At 37.9% G+C, this 23,374-nt stretch overlaps 3 protein-coding genes across 6 annotated transcripts in view; 1 reads left to right on the forward strand and 2 right to left on the reverse strand.

Moving 5' to 3' along the window:
* Window positions 1–325: 325 nt before the first annotated feature.
* On the forward strand, window positions 326–12,405 carry LOC149844053 (S-adenosyl-L-methionine-dependent methyltransferases superfamily protein). Of its 2 annotated transcripts, XM_090002030.1 has the most exons (7): window positions 326–720; window positions 2,526–2,692; window positions 2,770–2,890; window positions 9,052–9,176; window positions 11,084–11,212; window positions 11,305–11,469; window positions 12,136–12,405. In XM_090002030.1, the coding sequence occupies exons 1-7, from the start codon at window positions 504–506 to the stop codon at window positions 12,205–12,207; spliced, it is 996 nt and encodes a 331-aa protein (XP_089858156.1). In that variant the 5' UTR covers window positions 326–503; the 3' UTR covers window positions 12,208–12,405. The 2 variants fall into 2 exon arrangements, with proteins under 2 accessions (XP_089858156.1, XP_089858158.1); XM_090002032.1 differs by lacking the exon at window positions 2,526–2,692 and having other exon boundaries at window positions 2,786–2,890.
* On the reverse strand, window positions 12,279–15,084 carry LOC149844054 (uncharacterized). 2 transcript variants are annotated; one of them, XM_090000291.1, is made up of 5 exons: window positions 14,805–14,859; window positions 14,462–14,731; window positions 14,043–14,325; window positions 12,827–12,908; window positions 12,279–12,643 (listed from the first exon to the last, which is right to left on the reverse strand). In XM_090000291.1, the coding sequence occupies exons 2-5, from the start codon at window positions 14,505–14,507 to the stop codon at window positions 12,446–12,448; spliced, it is 609 nt and encodes a 202-aa protein (XP_089856417.1). In that variant the 5' UTR covers window positions 14,508–14,731; window positions 14,805–14,859; the 3' UTR covers window positions 12,279–12,445. The 2 variants fall into 2 exon arrangements, with proteins under 2 accessions (XP_089856417.1, XP_089856418.1); XM_090000292.1 differs by having other exon boundaries at window positions 14,462–15,084.
* A 6,867-nt stretch (window positions 15,085–21,951) lies between these two features.
* Window positions 21,952–23,374, reverse strand: part of GCP4 (GAMMA-TUBULIN COMPLEX PROTEIN 4) — an 80,089-nt gene continuing 78,666 nt past the window's right edge. For both annotated transcript variants that reach the window (XM_090002034.1, XM_090002033.1), the window contains exons 15-16: window positions 22,417–22,539; window positions 21,952–22,333 (exon numbers count right to left, since the gene is read on the reverse strand). In XM_090002034.1, coding sequence (XP_089858160.1) covers window positions 22,268–22,333; window positions 22,417–22,539 — 189 coding nt within the window. In that variant the 3' untranslated portion in view covers window positions 21,952–22,267. The remainder of the gene's footprint in view (window positions 22,334–22,416; window positions 22,540–23,374) is intronic.

Consider the following 23,374-nt stretch of genomic DNA (forward strand, 5'->3'; position numbering starts at 1 on the left):
CTCAAGTGAATCGTTTTGAATCAGCCAAAAATAAATAAAAAAGTATTACATGTCAATCAGAATGTGACACGTGTTAAAGCTATTAAAATAATATTAAAAATAATTTGAAGTATTTTTTAAATTTATTGAAAAATAGTCGATTCAGGGTGAAGCCGTATCCATATTCTGCCGATACGATACCCGATACCCACCGATATTGCACGGATAAAGTTTGCTATAGTCGATTGTACTTTTTTTTTTTGTCACATCTAACACGGGAATCAGTTTTTGGATTGCCAAACAGGGTTTTTCTGGCAATCCAACAATCAAAGGCTATGAATGCATCGATTTTTGCCTACTCGTACATGTTTTTTTGTCAAAAAAAGCATAATTCAAGGGTAGATCCCTGGGGCAGAGCTAGTTTCTCCGTGTAAATATATATATAAAAAAAGGGGTCGCCTCTTACTATATCGAGCAATACAACAGTTTCTATTGTGGCAATACAACAGTTGGTGTTTTGCGTGATGGGTCCTTGGAGTTCTGCAGTGAGCCTCAAATTTACTTCTTTTCCAGCGAGCTTGTGGGAGGAAGGAGGAGGTAGAAGGAGAGGGAGTGGCATTCTTACAGGATTTGGTCGAATAAGCGCCAAACTCTCAAACTATGGGCAGGAAGGCGACGATTGGTTGCTTCAGGCTGCTACTCATGCCGCTTCCATACGATTCAGAGAGACCCTGAAACCCAGTATGCCCACATTCCTCTGTCATGTCAATACCCTTCATCTTCTTCTTTTCTTTTCTGAATGCTAAAATCCTAATCTCTATGCTTAAATATGGTGGGTATCTCATTGTTATTCCCAACTATGTGGTGTTATCTTCTTGCAACCATCCAATCCCCATGATGGAGTTTGTGCTCAAAGTTTGGAGTTAGCACAGTCTTTGTTCAAGTGGGTCTTTTTTTGAATGCACCCTTTTATCCAGGAAATTAGAATGAGGGCATCGTGTTTATGGTTCACAATTCAACATCCCAGTTTATTCAATTTATCTGCATAAATGGGCGCATTTGAAATTCCTTTATTGTCATGAACTAATTCTGCCTACAATCTTATTATTCCTGCTGTGTGTGTATACAAGGAAGCATACCTGATTCTAGTTTCTCTTGCAACAAATCATTCTTGATCTTGCTTGGAAGTAAAGCTTATGATTTAGGTTCTTAGGCAAGAAGACAATACTTTTTTTTTTAAAGGCAAGCTGGGGTTAGGCAGACCCCTACCAGATATCTCTTAAGCCCCATGTGGCAGAGGGATTCGAACCTGGGCCTTTAGCTTGGCACAGGACCCCCGCTTACCACATAGGATACCACCTCGGTGGTCAAGAAGACAATACTTGCTAAGCACTAAAAGTTCAAAGGGATATATAGATGAGGAAATGAGAATTAATACTATAGTCCCATGCTGCCAATAGGTTCATCTATTTATAGGTTGATAGGAAACCACGGGTAGACCACCTATATATAGGTTGGTAAAGAGCCATGACTTACAAGACATTAAGACAGCAAATTCCATTAAGAACATAGGTTATATGAGTTAAAAAAAATCTTACGGGTTACTGCTAATGTAGTCATTTATATTGGCTAAACACACTTGATTAAATTTCTATCTGATACATGCTAATGGAGTTTCAACCATTGCTATAGGGTTCTCTATTTTAGGCTGCGGTCCACAACCCATAACCTGTCATTCTCAAGCTCTGGATTCCTAAAAGTGGAAATGAACCTACATCCAATCGGTGGAAGAGGACAGTACGCTAATGGTGCTTGCTAACCACATGTATTTATGCATAACTTGTGCTCATACATAACTTTGTATGTGCATGTGAATGAACAAAGAAACTAGGTCAAGATGGTCCACTCCATGATCTCATGAACAAAGAAACTGAGTCAAGATGGTCCACTCCATGACCTATATATATGAATGGGCTGAACCCAGCTAGTATCTAGGAACTAACACAGCCTCAATTTGTCCTTGGAAATGCCAGTGTGGGATATAAACATGACCTTGACGAACTGTTGGAAGCAAAAAACACTTGCTAACTTGGTAATCTCTGCTCCACAGGGACATGTACATACATGTGCAATGCACAGACTTGCATGGGAGAGAAAAGAGATCAGCTTCTTTTATTAGAAATCCAGTTTGATTGGATTCTATGTAATCCAGAATTTGTCTTTATTTTGTAATTGCTAATTGCAATTTTTTTCTTGAACAAATCAGGAAAACATCAATATATTTTATTTAGTTTTGCTTATTTTTCTTTATTTTTTTTTTTCAAAGGGTTGCTTGGGAAGCCTTGAATTGTTTGACAGGTGACTCATATTTTTGTCCAACTTGTAGACCATTCTCTGTTGTTTTGTCATAATTTGTGATAAAAAAAACTGACGATGACATTTACTATAAATGAATAGCACTATGGCAATCCAATAGGAAACCTGTTTCATCTAGAACTTCACTTTTTATTTCAAATTTTCATGCACTAGTTTGATTGCAATTGCAGATCCTTTATTTCATGATCCATATGCTGGTTGCTTTGCTGCTTCTGAAAATCATTGGAATATAGAGAACACAACATCATATGTTTCTCCAGACCATTATTGCCTTGCGACAAAGTTTATTGACGAGACCTTGCTTAGTACAATGAATCATTCTGATGGAGTTAGGCAGGTAGTTTTTGCTGCTGAGAAAACACAATACCAAATGCTCTGTATGCTATTTCAGATAGTGCTCATATTACATTACAGGTTGTTTTGTTGACAGATGGCATGGATGCCCGCCCATACAGGTTGAGATGGCCATCTTCTACCTTGATATTCAATATTTCTCCAGCAAAAGTTTTTACCATGGCATCTAAAAAACTGGAAGGTCAGCATCAACTTCTTGGATACATGATATGTTAAATCTGTTTCTTTTATTGAGTGGTTTTCTTGGTACAGATATAATATCTCATAGTCTATTTACTTTTTTTTAGACCACAATGGCCAATATTTATGCCAACTTTCTAGTTTCATTCTCCCATACTCTGATATTCGTGGGCTTATCTTTAACAAAATCAAAGAACAATCCCTTGCTCAAAACATCACCGATTTGTTGATGTATTATGGTTATTTATACTAGTAGTGACTATTTTTTTTCCTTTCAGTGGATTCACTGGATTGTTTTATTATTGGGGATGTTTTATTATTTGGGACAGTTGAGTTGAGTCCTTTATTTTTGTCTCAATGTTGGTGCATATCTGCATTTCCAGAGACTAAATGCTCACTCTGTTTTCTAAAAAGTTGCTTTCTATAAGAGTTAATCATTTTTCCTATCAACAAGCCTATCTCTATCTTGGAAGACTTTTACAGAGCATGCCCAATGTTGTAATGGCAGATTGGATGTGCATGTGTGAGATAGTGATGATGAACAAGGTATAAGTGTTTGTTGTGTTCATTCCAAAACCATGATAGAGCATTATTCTGCAAGGTACTTTGTAAAAGGGAATGATAGTAAGGTCATTATTCTTCTGTTCTGTAATTGTATAGTTATAAAGTGTTCATCTTAGCTGAAGAATCTGTCGAGCATACACTGTTTGTAATGAAATAACTGCAAAACCTGGTTCACTGCAAACACACAGTCTGACCAAGTGAAGACTAAGCATTGGATTACTCCCATGCTGTTAATATTATTCAAGTATGCCGAATAAGTTTGGCATCTTGATCTCTGAGATGCTTACTGAGAGCTGGTGCAGGAATAGCTTGTAATCTACATTTGCACTTGCTTTTAGAGAACCAGAAAATGATTTTGAAAGAAAAGAATTATGTTTACTATCCTTCTAACTCTGTGACATGGAAATGATGGGTAGCCAATTACTTCATCTAGAACTGCAGATGTTGTAGTTGTTTCATTTGGCAGCGGACGATAATGTCCAGTAACAATGAATGTCATCAGCATATTAAAATGAAAATAATAATATAGCTTCTATATATAGGAGTAGCTATCAAACCATGTGGGAGATTCCTCTTTTAGGCACATATAGCATTTGATAAACCAGACTTTTTTGTCAAGGATCGTTTTTAGGGGTGTCAATGGGTCGGGTTTGACCTGGACCCTAGGTCCCCACCCATACCAAACCCTATAGGTTCAGGATTTGGTGATAAACAAGGAGGACTGATTAGAATCCGGGTCATACTCGAAGGCTCTGATTAATATATGGAGCCGGGTATGGTTTGTGATTACATACCAGACCTTAGTCCAACCCGAATTCTGGCTAAGATCCGCAATTGTTCATTGTAAAAAAAGATTAAAAAGTATATTATTTATTGGTTACGGTCTAGGCCTAGTTTATGTAATCCTTATACGATCCAGGTATGGTTTCTTTTTGTGGTGGATCCGATTCGACCTGGGCCTGAACCCGGCACCAACATCTCAAATCAGGCATGGGTTTTGTCCCAGCTGAGTCCAAACCAAACCTGACCCGTTTGTAATGAAATAACAAATGCACAAACACAATGCCACAAAAGGGCTACAAATGTGCACATTCACAAATACAAAAGCCACTTATGGGCCAAATAAAAAAGCGCCACTAAGGGTAAACTTCACAAAAGAGAGCAAGAGCACAAATATAAAATAAAAATATTATTCAAAAGGCTTAGGACAAGCATTACTACAAGATGGAGCCAAAGGCCCCTTTATATACAAGTGGGGAGCATTGGGGAGCTCCCAATATAGTCGTTGGGAGCTCCCCAACGGTCATATTTATGACCATTGGAGAGCACCAAAGACTACTCTATGGTCAATATATGACCGTTGGGGAGCACCAAAGACTACTCTATGGTCATATTGACCATAGAGCCCCTAAACAAAGAAAGAAAATACAACAACAACTACGCCTTCATCCCAAAACAATTGGAGTCAGCGATATGAACCAAAAAAGAAAATCATTCTGGGTCTTCCATATGAATACTTCTCCTCTAATCATTTCTATCCAATGCCATGTCCTCGGTGAGGTTCAAAGCATTCATATCCTTTCCTATCATCTCCATCCAAGTCTTCTTAGGCCTACCCCGACTTCTTTTAACTAATATATTTTCTTATTTCTTCATCCTTCTAACTGGAGCATCATTAGGCCTTCGCCGAATATGTCCAAAGTTCAAACCACCGTAAATGATTCTCTCTTATCTTGTTTTCAATGGATGCAACGCCTACCTTCTTACGTATCTTCTCGTTTTGAATCTTATCTTTTATTGTATTTCCACACATCCATCTAAGCATACACATCTCATCTACACTCATTTTTTGAATATGATGTCTCTTGGCAGCCCAACATTCCGTACCATATAGTAAAGCAAGCCTAATTGTCGTCCTATAAAACTTTCCCTTTAACCGCAATGGCATTCTACGATCGCACAACACTCCAGTTGCACTTTTTCATTTCATCCACCCAACCTTTATCCTATGATTTACATCTCCATCAATTTCTCCATACTTTTGAATGATAGATCCCAAATATTTGAAACAGTCATCCACCGGTATTTCTTGCTCACCAAGTTTCACTACACTCCCATCACTACTTCGTTGCTTACTAAACCGACATTCCATATATTTTGTCTTACTCTTACTCAACTTAAAACCTTTTGCTTCCAATGTCTGGCTCCATAATTCTAACTTAGCATTAACCCCATCTCTAGACTCATCAATCAAAACAATATCATCAGCAAACAACATACACCACGACACATTTTCTTGAATTGATCTCGTAAGCTCATCCATCATTATAGCAAATAGGAAAGGGCTTAATGCAGATCCTTGATGTAACCCAACCGTTATAGGAAAATTGGTTGTCACCCCTCCACAAGTGCGGACATTGATTACTACTCTTTCGTACATATCTTTAATTATACTAATGTACTTGAGAGAAATACCTTTCTTCATCATTGTCCACCAGAGAACATCCCTAGGTACTCTATCGTATGCCTTCTCTAAATCAATAAAAACCATATGCAAATCTTTGTTCCTCTCTTTATATCTCTCAATAAGTTGTCTAAGAAGATGTATAGCTTCCATAGTTGATCTTCCAGGCATAAAACCAAATTGATTCTCCGATATTATGACAACCTTCCTCAACCTATACTCAATCACCCTCTCCCAAAGTTTCATTGTATGACTCATGAGTTTTATACCACGATAGTTTGTGCAATCTTGTATATCACCCTTATTCTTATATAGAAGCACCAAAGTACTCTTTCTCCACTCATTAGGCATCTTATTTGTCCTCCAAATCTTGTTAAAAAGATTTGTCAACCATTCTAAACCTTTCTCACCCAAGCATTTTCAAGCCTCGATAGTTATACCATCTGGGCCAACTGCCTTTCTTGATTTCATTTTCTTCAAAGCCTCTGCAATTTCTTTCTTTTGAATCTTGCGCATGAAGTCACGATTCATCTCATGAAAAGTAATGGAGAAGTCTCCAAGATCCTGAGCATGACTTCCATTAAATAACTTATCAAAATAATCTTTCCATCTCTTCTTAATCTCCTTATCTTATCAAACAAAGAAAAAAAATAAAAAGATAAAAAATCCCAAACCTGTCCCTAATGGACAACACCTATTACATTGTAGAAAATGACCAAAATACCCTTAGTCATATACCCAAATTACATATATATGCTTGACCTGCAGGTCAGATTTTACAATCGAGTGTGGTTCGTCTAACATATTCCCAAGCTTCATCCGATCTTTCAAATTCAAGAATATCAGAGCATGGATCATCATGCATACTACCCATAAAGAGGGAAATGACCTTGGCATGGCTCACCTCCCACTCTTTATAGGATTTTTTGTATTCAAGCATAGCCTTTTCTCTTTCAACTCCCTTAAAACTATCCTCCTTAGATTCACTATCAATTCCAACAACTATTTTTGTGAGAATTGGTTGTAGTTATAATGTGGAACCATCAACAAATTTACGCATATCTTTACTCATGAGAATTCTTTTCACTGCCGTGACCCACATATTATAGTTTTTCCCATCAAATTTGATGGGAACAATGGCTATAATTTCTTTATCAGCCATAGCAGAGAAAAAGAGAAAGAGAGGAAAAAGGAAAAGAGATAGAGACAAGAAAGAGAGGAGGAAGTCCCAAGTTGATGTAGATCCACTGCAAGTTTCTTTACACGTTTCGAGCTTTCAACACGTCCTCTTTTTAAATCCACAAGCCTTCAAGAGCTTCTAGCTCTGATACCATGTAATGAAATAACAAGTGCACAAACACAATGCCACAAAAGGGCTACAAATATGCACATTCACAAATACAAAAGTGCCACTAAGGGCTAGCACATAAACTTCACAAAAGAGAGCAAGAGCACAAATATAAAATAAAAATATTATTCAAAATTCTTAGGACAAGCATTACTACAAGATGGAGCCAAAGGCCCCTTTATATACAAGTGGGGAAATATAGTCGTTGGGAGCTCCCCAACGGTCATATTTATGACCATTTGAGAGTGCCAATGACTACTCTATGGTCATATTGACCATAGAGCCCCTAAACAAAGAAAGAAAATAAAAAGATAAAAAAATCCCAAACCTGTCCCTAATGGACACACCTATTACATATACAAAATGACCAAAATACCCTTGGTCATATACCCAAATTACATAATATATATATATATATATATAAAACCTTATACAATACATTTTAACACCGTTTAATATGCCCACGAAGTTATAGCACATGGACACTTCAGTTAGCATGTGTATCCTGTGTGGATACGACACTCGGTCACTTCATAGATATGATACGACACTTCATGGACACAGTCAAAACAGTTTCATGTACAGTCAACATTGTGTCATTAACTTTATCTATTCTTTTTATGATCTTATTTACTTATTTCATATTCACTTGAGTTCTTTTTCTTTTAAAATTTATCATCAATTACATTGCATTTCAATTTCAATTTAGTTTCATTTTTTGATGTTCCTAATTATAGTGATTTAAAATTTTTATTTTACACATATACACACACATACATCTATATATGTGTACAGCTGTGCCCTATGTCCTAATTTTTGAAAATGGTCAAATTGTACCAAGCATATCTACATCGTATCCCATTAGCGCATCCATATCCATTAGACATAGCCAGGAAGTTTCTCCATGTAAATATCCTCTTTAAGGTTGTAATTTGAAAATGCTTAGTGTCAAAGTTTTTGGGAGTCAGCCCACCCGCAACAGCAAGATGTGAGGAAAATGCATATGGTAGCATTCTTACAATCAGGTCTCATCGTAACCAAGTCAAAATTCTTGGTTGCTGGATTTGGACGCATTTAAGGGACCTATCAGTTTTATGTTTGGTTTTATTAAATCAGTGAAAACTTTTTTATCTTTTTGATGGAAATAATATGGCTCTTAATGTGTATGGAGATCAGAAAGAAACATGACGTTAAAGCATAACTTCATTGTAAGACACCCATTGAAGTGGATGGTTGCATGCAGGAATCAACAAGGTCTGCTATAGAACATGAAGCAATATGTTGATCTTGAATGTTATGTGGGATTGAAGAGGGAAACTAGCTGAAGCTGCAGTGTTTGATGGAATATGATCATGATAGGTAAGTGTAAGGTGGACGCATGGAGAGACAATCTGAGTAGATTCCTTATTGTACTGCTTGTTGCATGTGGGCTGTAATGACTAATGACATTGAGATTATCTTTGTGTACTCCTGGAGCAAGCAGTGCATGCATAAGCAGTGACTGACAAGTGTCTGCTACATATGGAGTCGGTAGATCTGAAGTTTCTTTTTCATTATTTTTTCCTTCTCCATGGTACTTGTCAAGAGAGCAACTATTTTGGAATTGGAAATTGAACTGGGAGTCTGAAGCAGCAAGACTTTAACCTTTAATGTTTCTCAGATTCCATTACAATGTTTCCTATTTAGTTTCATGACTTATGACCACTAATGGATTATCAAAATAACAGAATGATTCTCGTTATGAAAGTTGTTACTGATAGACTCATGTGGCAGTTCATTTCCTCAGGTGTTGGAGCTAGGATTTCAAGCAGATGTCTGCTTTTCCATATTCCTTTTGAATCCACTTATATACTTGGGGCTCTGCAGCGGAAAGGTTTTGATGGTAACAGACCAAGTATATGGGTGATCCAGGTGACGTATCTGGGTTTTTACCTCCTACAGTTCCAGTTTTATGTCATGAAAATATTAGTATCTCTTTGTGTGGTGCTTATTAGCAACTGCTGATGAGCGTTGCACACTTTCATCCTTGTAGCTAGTTTTTCCTGCCACAGAAATGAGAGGTTCTCAGACATCTACAGAATATACTTTCCTTTTATTACTGCATTATATGTATAGGTTAAAATATAAAATATTCTTCATTGTGCATGCATGTGCATGTATCATATGGTGTTGCTAATGCACAGGTTTTGTACTGATTAACTTTCCCATTTTTTATTGCCTAAAGAAATTTGAAAATTCTGTGTTCCATAGTCCTGAAAAACACAACTATATAAATGCAACTACGCTATGTCACATGGGTGCGGGTGCGGGTGCGGGTGCGACACGGGTGCAGCGCAATTTTAAAAATTTTGGACACGGGGACTTGGCTATATATATATTATATCATGTGTGCATGTATGTGGATATTGTCCTCTAAAGTTTGGCACCAGCATGAGTGTTTTTATAAACTTTGCAAATTGTACTTTTGCCCTTGCAGAAAGGGGGGTCCTGGGGCTCCCCCCGGCGCGGGTCCTGGGGCTCCCCCGGTGTGGGTCCCGGGGCTTATGTTTGAGGCTTCGTTGCAAAAAATGTACATACTGCCAAGAAAAGGAAAAGATAGAAATGTCAAAATTTCTCAAAAAAATTGTCTGCACATAATTATGATGGTTATTTGTAATGAACCATCCTTGACATGCATGGGCAGGGATCTTGCACCCAATTTGACAGGACAAGGAATCACATAATGAGGACTTTCAATTCCAGAAATCCCACCATAACAAAATCTTAACACAAAGTCCTTAATTTAACATAACTACTAAAAGAACCAACAGAGACTCTAGTTATTCTAGCAACATTTAACACAAAATGAGAGTAGCTTAAGAAAACCCAGTTCAACCAAAATAAGTGGTGACTCAGAAGCCTCAGAAATGATTTTTTTTTTGTTTTTTACCTTAAAATGGACAATTTTGGACTCGGTTAACATTGACCGAGTCCAAAAAAGGATGGACTCGGCCTCGACTCGTTGACCGAGTCCGACTCGGCGTTGACCGAGTCCGGGACGAGTCTGAAGCCGCACCCGTGTTGCGGCGTGTCGACTCGGGTGCGGCGCCTCCCTAGCTGAGTCCGTGTGACATAGCAACTACGCCTTGTATAAAGTTACCAAAGTGTCTTATTAGTGTTTTCCAAAGCAAAGCACAATACCATGACATTTTGGATATAGTTAGGGATAAAAAAAAGGTTGTGAGATATAAATAATGTGTGTGTAACTTTATCTAACTTTAAACTAGTTACTGTTGACGTTAGCACATTCAACTGGTTGAAATAGTCAAAAGACTCAAAACACCTTTAAAAGCATGCAGTTTTGACAACATATAGTTACTTTCTAAGGTCGAAAAAGTCACTTTCAGTTTTCATTTAAATTACTGAAGTATGCCTTATTACTTTTTGAAAAATATGTTTTGACTTTTTATTTTCCTCTAAAACAAAAGACTCACTTTACTCATAAAAATAAATATGTATTTTCAAAAATACCATTGCTTTAAAGGGTGTTTTGGTCATTTCAATTAGACACTTTTAATATTAATATAACTAGTACAAAATTAGTTAAACACATAGTGTGTATGCGTGCATGTGTGTGCCAAAATGATCTTTTTTTTCTTGTGAAAAAGTTTTTTCTAGCTTATGCTTTCACAACTCTCTGTCATCTTTTGGAAGGCACATGCTAGTTAGAGTTAAACCAAAAATGAAAGTACTGCTAGTGCCTGTAAAGTTAGGAAGAAATACAGTACAACATAAATCTCAATCGCGATGGTTCATAAGCCATACGTTGTTTCTTCCAGGGATTACCACTGACAACATTATCAAGTTTCAAGGATATTCTCCTTCTTCTCAGTAGTTTAACCATGAAAGGATGCCTTTTCTTTGGAGAATTGCCTCTCAAGTTGGCTGAAACAGAGTGTGACCCCAAGGTTTTGTGCATCATTCCATAGCTTAACAATTATATTTCTAGTGTGTCGGTGAGGATGCATGCTATATGTTAATATACTTTTGTCTTTGTTAGGATGACATGCACAAATGGTTGGAGAGGCTTTTTATGAGCAATGGTTTCCAAGCAAACATGGTGTCATATGATCAAGTTGCTCAAGACTTCCATTCTGATCCTCCAACAGGAAACTGCAGTAACATCCTTTTTATGGCACAGCAATTGCGTCTGTCTGATGATCAGGTAGCGCTCTTGTTTCTGGTATAGATTCATGATTGCTTAGCCACTGCTTATTTCTTTCTTCATTTTACTGCATCCTCTCTCTCTCTACACACATACACATATCATGTGAACTTGGTCAACATACTCAAGACCGAGTTGAATGAAACCTGCTTGGTCTCTGTCATCACTCGTGAGTTGTAGAGTAGGTGACACTGAGGGGCCCAAGTGCCCTACTAAGTTCATTTGACTCTTTAAGTCACACTGGATTGCAGAGAACTTTTGGATCAACCCAATTCGTACCAAGTGCTGACCTGATCTGAGTTGCATTCCAGTATCCCAGTCAGGACAGCAATACTTTCAGTTCACAGTATGTTTGTAACCATATAGGAAAAGTGGTTTCTCGTTTCACCCTAAAAGACAACTCCCACCAATTTTGTTCTTGCAAGTTTTATTTCGAAGGGGTTGGGCTCCATCTGGTGCATCAGGAAGGTGCACATCCTTGCAGCATTGGTCTGTGGTGTCTGGTATTATGAAACACTATTCATTGTTGTTGGGAGTGGTCCAATAGACTTTTGGTTCTGCAAGCTTGCTTTGGATGGTTTCAAGTCTCTCTTTTCCTTTTTCCTCTTTTGCCCCATTTATCATATGCCGAGCTTCTAAGGATAGTGCCTTTCTTGTATGTTACAGGTGGATTCTTGGAGGAGAGAATTACAGAGGGCAGAAGATGATGGAGACGAAGAAGGATTTGAGGATATGTAGACTATGGACAGCCAAACTTGTAAATATCTTCTACTACTTAGTAGTGTTGATAAATGCTAGTGAAATACTTATTTTTCCAAGCATCATGGACTTTTTGAATCTGAAATCTTTGAACAGAGCTTGGTACATCCGATCCAAGTTCATTGTTTGTCTCCAAACTTTTTGTTTCTTTATACACGTTTCAGTAACAATGATCAACCACTAGCAGAAACTGAAAGCACCAAACTGCTGTTGAGTTTTAACTAAAATAAGCAGGGAGATGAAAACTGGAGTCATCTGTGGACTTCATCCTTTCTGCTTTCTGAGATACCAGCGAGATGTGGTGTGAGTGATTTGCATTTGCTGCCGCTCGCCATTTCTCTGCTTTCTTCTCAACTGCTGTCATCCTCTTCATTAACTTGTCTTCTATGTTTGATCTCATCCTCTCTATTTTCAGCTGAGGGAAGAAATATTCTTTTAGCTTTTCTTGGACTTGGGAAGCAAAACCTTGATATGATAATATGTTTAACAGTTCTAAGATATTTTAGCAACTACAAAACCAACATGAAGTTCATATGATAACGATTGATGATGAGACATTATGAACAATTCTAGGAATGATGGGGAATTGTCTAATTACCTCCATTTTTTTTAACTCGGCTTCAGCCTTCGCATCCTGCAAGTTTATCCAAGCTTGGATCTTTGCCTCCTCTCTGTGACACCTGAAACTCAAAACACATCCTCTACTGGCTTTCAAATTAGAATTAGCCTCCTAAACACCGGGAATCTATGATTGACGTAAAATCACCTTGCAATTGCCAGAAGGGTTTTCCTGTGTGATTTTCTTTTTTCAATGATACTTGGCAAAGTTTCTTTCTGTCATATTGATTGAATCACTGTATTCCTCAACCTCACACACACACACACACACACACACACACACACACACACACACACACACACACACGCACAAGTTATAAAATGAATTTGACATAAATTTTCTTTTGTTTTCCTAAGTGTCTTGAATCGATTCAGCACCTGGATTACATAAATTAAAAAAATCTGAAAAAACAGCGCAAAAAAAAGAGTAGGTTTTAGTTTGTATTAGTCACGGAGATTTTTCTGTATGATTTTTTTTCTTTTGCTTTTTCAATGATACTTGGCAAAGTTTCTTTCTGCCATTTATGTAATATCCCTTAACCCCAGGTCACTCTCTCTCTCTCTCTCCACATTTTCTAATGTCGAGCCGATTCAGGGGCTGGATTATTGAAAGTATGAAAAATTGACAAAAAAAATAAAAGAGTATGTTTTATTTTTTGGGAAAAATAAATAAATAAAAGTGCTAATATAAAAATATAAAGAAAGAAGAAAATTCATGTTTGGAATATTAGAAAAAAATAAAAAAAATGAAAATATCATCATAATATCACAAATCTATCTGCGTGCGTGTGTGAAGCTCAATCTGTCTTTTAAAAGGTGTTAGGCACTCAAAAAAGCAAATATCAGACACTAGTAAAGAGAAGCCCACCAGTAGGGCCTCTTTCAACATAATGTAGGGCAACCTGAGGAACAAAAAGGTGGTTTAACTGAGAATCTTCTTCACACAGCAATGAGAGGGAACCTGGATAATTCTAATTTCAGATCGGAGCTTTAGACATGTTTAATTGTGAATCTAGAAATTTTGCCTTAAATTGGAAATCATGGGTGGTTTTGTCTTCTGGGAAATCTTCAAGGCACATTCTAATATGGCTTACTTATTTTTACCAAGACCTGCCCATCACAATTCAAGAAAGATTCAGTAATTTGCCAAGTGCATAGGTGCATGGGCCAAGAGAAAGGGAAAAGGATCTTCATACCTGATGCAGCATTGCCTGCTTTCCTTCTCATCTGGCACATAATTCCTTACTCCAACAACACCATTTTCCAAACTGTTCCACACCACTTCTTCCTTTTCCTCTCTGGGGTTCCAGTAATCAAGTGAACTCCCATCAAACATACCACTGCTGCTCAAGACAGTAGAACCTGTTGCTGGAGTATTATGTCTAGAAGGGGAAGAACTCTTCCTGCTCTTCGGACTCTGTGTTTCTCTGTTTCTTGCCACTTGGCCAGCTTCTACCTGTTCCAAACCATTGCAGATGCCTTGCAGAAAGAATAAATTATGCATCAAAAGACCATGCTTAAAGGCTCTGATGAAACAAACAAAGAGAAAAGTAAAGGAGAGGAATCAGAAGCATAAGGAGAGCTAAGCCTTTCTTTAAGCTTAAAAAACTCGTACCTTTGAGAGAATTCCTTGGCAGGTCATCAGCTATAGATGTTCCCATGTGTTGGTTTGGATGAGGAATCACAGTGGGTGATGATGGGAGCTGTTTACCATTTCTCTTGTTTGCTTTGATGTTCTGTGGTGAATGTGGGGAGTGAAGGAGATGTAAAGGGCTGGGTTTCACCCACTTTTCTGCTTCCTCCCATTTTGAAGAAAGGCTCTTCCTAGAATGATTGGTTAAGGTGGGGTAGTGCCTGGTGTGAGTGAGAGAAGGATCTGTGGCTCCTGAAATGGGGTTGTCATACAGAGGCATTGGGATTTGGGGATGAAGCCTGGTTCAGAGAGAGAGAGAGAGTACCCTGCTCTGGGATCGAGAATTGGTCTCTCTATAGAGAGCAGTGTCAGTTAGCCAGTCAGTGTGCATGCGTCCTGCTACAAGAGAGAAGCAATTGGTCCCCAAAGGAAAATCTCTCTCTCTCTCCGCACCACCTTGAAGAATTTCAGAATTGGTACTTGTGATTGTGCTGTTAAACAAACAAGATAAAGCTTACACCATCATTTGTTGGACAGAGAAAGTGCATCCATGGGAGGAGGTCTTTTATTTGAAAAAAAAAATATTTACCATGATTTCTGTACCCATGCCCCAAGGTGTTGAAGTTGATTTGGATTTTTTTATGAGGAAGAAACCATCAATTGTTTAGGATTGCCGTGAGGAATGTGCATTTACCGCCTCCTTTCTAGAATCCACTTGTGTAAAATCCTCAGGGTACCCCTCCTTGTCCACTAATAAAGATGGGCATCAGGCCGATCTGGCCCAGGCCCATTCTGAGCTCATCCCATTGGGTTTTGAGTGTGACCCGGCGGAGAAACGGCCTGGCCAATTTTGTTAAGGGGACAGGTTTTGGCCCGGTTCTTATTGGGCTTGGGTTTGAAAGGCAACCTGTGACGTGGGCCAATGTTCAGCGGACCGGTCCGATCCAATCCACCCAAACCCGTTTGTGAGTTATTTTTGAAAATTAAGTTAACAAATTGATTTCAAAAGCAATGAATTAATGAAAAATCATAAAATTCACAATTTCATATTAGTTTCAATATAAATAATGCAATTATTAGGTTTAGTTTCCATATTACTAAAGCAATTGATTAGGTAGATCTGGCTCATCTAGTAAACTGATAGCATGTCAACCGACGTAAAACTCGGCCCATTTATATAATCCAGAACCTAAAACCTTGACCAAAACCTGATCCATGGTGGGTTGAGTCGGCTTAGCATGTGGGGTTGTTCAATCCATTGTTGTGCCCTTCTCAAGATCCAGTTGAATCAATTCAAAGCTTGGACCATAAGGGAGCAACGAGCTAACAAGAAACAGGTAATCTAGTCTGAGCTCGATGGAAGCGAGAAGATCGTGCATTTAGTTCTTAGCCCTCTAAGACTGGGTTGGACATGTTTGGGATGCAGACCCCTCGTTGGACACGATGGCGTAGAAGTCTATGAGTAACTGTGGTGTAGGTTTTAAGTGGTTTTGGAAAAAGAACTAAAGAAACAAAAAAAATCAAATAGGCTAAAATAGCTTCGGAGGCTAATCAGAGAAGGGTTTCGATTCAGATCTGGTATAAAACTGAACCAAGGGTTTGCTGGATACCTAAAAATGTGTATCAAGGTTAGGATAGACTACTGGAGGTTAGGAAACAATAAAATAGGTTGTTCGGTGGCTAATATACTCACATGGTGAAAACAAGGTTTTTCAGATTAGATGTGGTTTTGGTCCTAAGGCTAAGAAAAATAAGATAATACAATCTAAGGTCTGGTTATAGATCTAAGATATTAATATCAGAGGTTTAAAGGGTTAAGTACTTGAATAGGCTTTAAAGAAGGCAATATAGCAAAACCACAATAATAGAAGCTTTAGAACAACTTTTTCTTGCTGTATAGCCTTCTTGAGTCTCTAAAAGAATTGCATGAAGGGCTTGGGCTCTTGCTCAAGCCAAATCCACCACCACACACAAAGTGCCAGGTGAGATCAAAGAGAGGAAGACATCAAAGAGGCAGGTTCATCCAAGAAGGAGGAGAGAAAAGAGGATGTTAAATGGTAGGGGCGCCAGAGGAAAAGAAGGAGAAAAGAGAGAAAGACTAGACTTTGGAGAAACTTCAATATTATTTAATGCTTAATATGACTTCCTAAGACCTCTTTGTATAGGTAGAGCTTGGGTAGCATCCTATTTATGTAAAACCTCATTTACTTATAAAAGTCAAAAAATCAAATAAATTATGACTCCTATTTAGCTAAAGACTTCTCACAAGAACAAACCTAATAAAAGATTTTCATAATTAATCAAACTTAATTAATGTTAATTAACTTAAGGAGTGTTTCATAGGACTCTCTAGCATCACACTTTCTTCTAAGTGAGCCCCACTTCTTAATTGTCATATCTTATGAGCTTGACTTATCTTGCTCTTAACTTGTCAACCATTAACAAAGTCATGTCGGTTGTTCAACTTGGGTTTCACCTAGGCCTTTAATGCCGGAAAAAAAGGCATGTGGATCCTTAAGCTCGGATCCACACTATCTTTCAAAATTAGAGTTGTAACACCCGTTGCCCACCCCTACCCACTAAACAGGTTTCTCCTTGGTTCTCCACAGATGCCACTCCAGGGTTAAAAAAAAAAAGTTGCTCAAGAAACCTGGACACTCCTAAAATGACATCTACCCCTTAACCGGCACTCAGCAGGTATGCCTGCAATTATTGCTGAATGTGTCAACCTAGATTCCCATGTTCAAATCCCACGTAGGAACTCTATTTGAAATCCATTTATAAACAAAAGGTAAAAAAAAAAAAACTATATATTCTAACAATGTGTTATAAATAAAAAATGGCACAGAATGCAATATAAAATATCAGACAATAGTAATCAACAAGGATCCTTTCTTTAATAGTCTATTTGTCATCCACACCAATCCCTTCACTCTTTAATGTGATTCATTCACTCCTGATAGAAATGGTGGTGTCACAATTCATTTCGTATCACAATTGCAGGGACCATAATGGGTACTGAATAAATTCGATGGGTACAAGGGTGTAAAGAGCAATGAATGGTGTAAACAGTTTTAGGGAGACCCATTTGGCTTCCATAAAATTACAGTTAAAACTTTTCACTGGGCTATCCAATTTCCATTAAAACTAGTGTAAAACTTTTCATTGGCTTCCACAAAATTAGTCATACTTTTCAGTTAGCACTAGGATCTCTGATCTCTTATCAAACTGATGTAATTTTGGGTGGTCCTGCCCTCAACCCGGAGTTTTATCTCGCGGGGGGGTGGGCCCATTAAGTGACCTGGTTCTCGACGAGGGTTCCTTCATCATCAAAGGAAAAAAAAACTGATGCAGTCTTTTTTTACATTTAATAAGGACAAACCCAAATTCAATGGCGGGACCTGGTGTGATTGATGCCTTGTCATATGACTCATTTTCAAATTAAACAAAGTACTTTTACCATGGTCATACTGTATATGTAAAAATGAAGGAGAAAATGCCATTGGGCTGTGGTAACTTGACCTTTCATCTTTATACTGGTTAATATGACAGATGGGTAACCCCTAAAATTTTTCACTTTAGCTGTCATTTTCGATTCATAATCTGGAATCACTCAGACCAATATTTACTGACAGAGTTTTTCTTTAAACAGAGACATCAAGGAAAAGGAATGGTGTGCCTGGACTATCATCCTGGATCAGCTGGACCCAAATCATCAAGGAATTGGGGAGAGCTGATATGGTAATCAGAACTAGAAATTTTTTTGGAAGGAAGATCTAATGACCATAGGTGATACCATTTTTTGTATAGATTTAGTAGATTTTCTGTACAGAAATCCAAGTATAATTCTAATTACACTGCAACTTGCTAGGGGGGGGGGGGGGAGGGATGTTCCATAAATCATGAAAGGATCACCCTGGATTGGCTCCTGACAAGAAGATGGTATATATCCTTTTGTATTTTGATTTACCCATGGAATTAATGAATCTGGTAGGGTCTGCCTAACCCCAGTTTGCCTTTGAAAAAACAAAATCTTCCAGCCTGTTGGCTTTTTTTGTCTTTTCTGTACCTCTAGAGGATTTGAAATGATTGGCAGGGTGTGGGTGCCCACCATTCTGTCGTGGTATCTTGCCTAATTATTATGTTTGGCTGTGTTTTATTGTTGGAAAAAAAATGCATTTATAGGCCAACGTTTTGCCCTTAATTCCAAATGTAGGCTTAACTTTTCTGAAATTTCAAATATAGGCTAAAACCCCAGGTCAACACCTATCATCTTAAAAAAAATGTGGTTCCTTTTTGGAAAATATTCATTCATTCTCATGAAAAAATAGTTTGAACTCTTAATGATGAAAGTTATTATTGTAATTTCACTTGTAGTTTAACAGGACACTAATAACTGCAGGTCCTTTATTTAACAGTTTTCAGAAAAATAGAAGCCTATATTTCGAATTTCAGAACGTGAGGCACATATTTGCAATTAAGGGCAAAAGTTTGGCCCCTAAATGGAATTTTACCTTTATTGCTGCTCAAATGCAGTCCCACCGTCTGGACGTGGACACTTGGGTCCCCTAAAACCAGGTTTTGACGTTTCGTACAAATAGGCCCGTGGGTTTTCATGGTACACACTCCATATTAGATTCTAAAACCTGTTACCTTTTTCATTTCCTAGGAAATTCGCAGACCCTGGGAAATTTGTTTATGGATGATTAAGACCACCACACTCACTTGCGAGCTCATGAGTCGCGAGTGTGGTGGTTCTGTCCTCTTGTCCACCAATAAGTACATCCAGATCTGAACTTGTGGTGAGGGACGTGCACTTGGAGGTTTCGAACTCATAACCAGATGAGGGAAGACCTTGTGAGTCAGACCTTGGTACTCTCTCTCTCTCTCTCTCTCTCTCTCTGTCTCTCTACACAGTCGCACTTGCATATACATAGTGTTTATCTAATTTTTATTTAATGTTAATACTGTTCAACTAATTGAAATGACTAAAATATTTTAAATAGAAATAACTTTCTTAAACACATTATTTTTTGAGAAAAATTAATAACAAAAAATCATTTTGTAAAGAACGACAAAATACACATTAATATTTTGAATTTGAAAGGTAAAAGCAACTTTTTAGACCTTAAAGCTTTTTTAGATGTAGGGCATGTAAGGCAGGGTGGTCGTGGGGCTTTCCTCACGGCCATGTCCACCCAGGGTTTTACTCGCTTCGACAAGGGTTCCTCGTCATAAAAAAAAACTTTTTAGACCTTAAAGGTAAACACATATTTCTAAAAAATGTCATTTCTTTTCAAGGTGTTTTATTCATTTCAATTAGTTGAGCACCACCACCACTCACCACTCACATTAATATAAAAGACATATTAACATTAGGATGTTCAACTAAACGAAGTGATGAAAACACCCTCAGAAAAAAGAGGTGACATTGGCATCCTTCAGTGCCAAGACCCAACCAGATCTGGCCTAAATTATCTAGATCCTTATTTGATCTGGCCTTGGAGCTTCGCCCAAAATTGGATCTGGATTAAGGTCACCATGGTTCACATCAGATCCTACCTGTTTTCAAACCTAAGTGAGGTTTGGAGGGCTCGTCATTGGTTTTGTCATGAAATCCTGCAACTTGAATGAAATAAATGGCCTAACCAAACAAGCATCAATGCTTCTGTCCTTATAGGTCCTAAGACTGGTGATAAACGTGTAGCAATTGGGTGAGTGGGAACATGGACGTATAAGATTCAGGTGGAACATAAGCATTACTTTGTTTCATATAGGAGCTCTAAAACCATCCCAGTAGGGGTGTAAACCCGGGCGCACCCCAGGGAGCCACTAGATTTGGCTTACACAAGGGGAATAACACCCACAGGAATCGAACCCCGACTGCCCATCTAACAGCCTAGGACCGTTCCAACTAGGCTATCCCCTCGGGTCTGAACATAAGCATTACTAGATCATAAACAATCAAATGTAGATTCAGTATTAATGTTGGAAATGAAAACTTAACCAAGAACTTGGGTCAGTCGCACATTTTTGTACAATCATATCTTCTTGCCTGCAAGGGACCACAGTCTGGAACAAGGACATATTTGTTTATCAAGTCCAACACCACGTTTTAGCAAGTAAATTAATGCCTTGGACAATAAAAGAATCGCCAAGAAAGATACGATTATCATAATGAGCCGTACTTGGCATTATTTAATTACCATTTTAGGACTGCGGATAGTAAAAATTATGTCAATATGAATCTTTATACTTACGCATACAACATTAACCAGATTTGGGTCACGTTTGTTGGACATCCAACCCAAACCCATACCGTTGATATTCCCATCAGGGGTATCAAATCAATGGGTCGAGTTTGGTTCAAACCCAGGTGAAACCAGACTTGGCCTTCATTTTCAGGTATGGTATTAGGTCCAGACCCGAGTCTAATGAAACCCACGATAAAAGAAACCATACCGCATGAACCAGACCCCGGTCATAGCCAGTAAAACAATATTTGTTATCATTTTCACATTAAAAATTTGCAGGTCTTACTCGAGACTTGGGTCAAGCTCGGATCTGGTATAAAATTTCACAAGCTATACCCAGGTTAATGTATTAATCCAACCTTCAGGTCAGAACCCAAGTCTGGTTATTTATCACCATACCCGGACCCTATAGAGTTTGATTCAGGCAGTTTACACCCCTAATATCCATATGTGAATTGCAAAAGGTACAAATTTCACTGGTGAAGCATAGGGATAACAACTAATTTCATTAAGGTAACCAACGGGGCTCGCGTGGATGGTAGGAGCTGTTAGTGCAGGTCTCCTTGTGGTGGGACGTTGCAGGTTCAAAACCCAGTGGTACGTTGAATAATAGCTGGTGTGGTCAGACTAACCCCAGCTGGTCTTTCAAAAAAAAAAAATTTTAATTTCATTCAGGTCAATGGAAGTCCATAAATTCAAAATATAAACCAGAACTAATAGCCAAAATTGATTTGCACTTGGGGATGCAAATGGTTCGGATGTGGCCAATACCAACCCAACTAATAGGAAATTGGCTAAACGGATTTGAACTCCGATGGTGAAACGCCCATAACAAATCAGGTTTTATTAATGCAATTAGATTCCGATATCCATCATATCTGGATATCAGTTGGATTAGGTAGCAAAAAATCAAAACCATATCTGCGTCCAATTATAATAGGATATGGCCTTGGCTTACCAAATCCAAATAAACAGGGTAGCACACAGTAGAATATCAGATAAAATACAATCCATTCTATTTGGACTAAAAAAACACACTGGATCCAGATCTCGTCATGGTACAAATGATTTCAACGCTTTTTAGTTTGCAAAACAAACATAATGACATTCTTACAGGATTGCATTTAGCAATCAGCATTTCATTTTATAGACATTTCCAGCAGCATTGGAGATGAAGGCAATGCTTAAAAAAATCATGTAGGGGGTGAGCAGCTTAAAGAAACCAGCAACAAAGAAACCCTTCAAACAAACTAGCAGTCCACAGATTACATGACAAGTGATTTGAGTCTATTGATTGGTTTGAAAAAAATTACACTTCCTAATGTACGCTTCTGCCCACTCAAATTTAACTACATTACGCTAATTGCAAGCCTCACACAGTTACAATTTTATGCTTGTTCACGCTCAACCACATTACTAATAAATATAGGAAATCAAAAGGCTTGCACTGGGGAGGATTAAACCAAAATAAAAGGTGAAAAAACCATCATAATCAAAAGATTCAAGCGGCAATGGACTACAAGAAGAAAATACCTTACTGATGCAAGGCAGGAAGAGGAGGCCTAGACCTGACAACATTCAGCACGCCTCTAGCAGTTGCCTATTGGAGCAAAGAGCATATTCAGTTCAAACAAAACACGCTGAATGAGCGAGAATCATTCACAACAGTGTAATGGAGATTACCTCAAAAAATGAATTGAAATTCAAGCGAAGTAGGAACTGACGAAGAAATGGAGCTCTCTGGCTACCTGCGATCTTGCTACTCCGAAGTATGGTATACAAAGAATTTGATTTCTTGTTGAATTCCTAAAGATGTTTTAGGATAACAGAAAAATAAATAATTGCACAAGCATCTTCCTAATCAGGACTGTAACTAAAACAAGTGACTGCAGCTTCAAATGGTAAATGACGATTAGACATTCTATATAATTTAATGCATATATCCTAAGACTTCCAGCAACAGCAAAAACAAAAATCTTATATCCGGGACATACAGGTAAAAATAGGAAACAGACACGCCCTCAAGCTATTTTACCTGAAAAATTCCTATTAGCCAACCATTATCATGTCCAACACTTCGAAACACTAAAACAGAAACCCATACTTAAAATTACAAGTCGCATTTGCAAATAATTATATGCATTCTTTTCTTGGACCTGAACACATTCACATGGTTAATAATGTTAAATTTGTCTAAAAGAGCAAGCATCTTGATGACCTCAATGTTCACTGTTTCTTCACAGTTTAATTTGAACCATCAACAAGAATTACAGAAAAAAAACACTAATATTTATTGACCTTTAAACGCATGCACTAGCTTGAATCACTCTCTGTAATTAAGTATTGAAACTTGCCTTACTCATGTTTATGCATGTGTCGGCATGTATATCTCAATGCCCATATATTTTTAAGCCTATACGTCTCCAACACACGCAAGTACTTAGGCCTCACTTACATGTAACTTCTGAACTTATAAATGCACCCATACAAGACTATGCCAGCTTAAGATGACAAGCAGCAGATCGTTGACAACAGCATTAGCATGAACTTGTTGAGTCTATACAACGGATCAAATTTTAGGTTTATATTTTTTTTGAGGAATAACAGATCATACTTTAGTTTAACTTTGAGATTGGAAAAT

This window comes from Nuphar pumila, chromosome 3 (assembly GCF_984573655.1).
Source record: "Nuphar pumila chromosome 3, dmNupPumi1.hap1.1, whole genome shotgun sequence".
Taxonomy (NCBI): domain Eukaryota; kingdom Viridiplantae; phylum Streptophyta; class Magnoliopsida; order Nymphaeales; family Nymphaeaceae; genus Nuphar; species Nuphar pumila.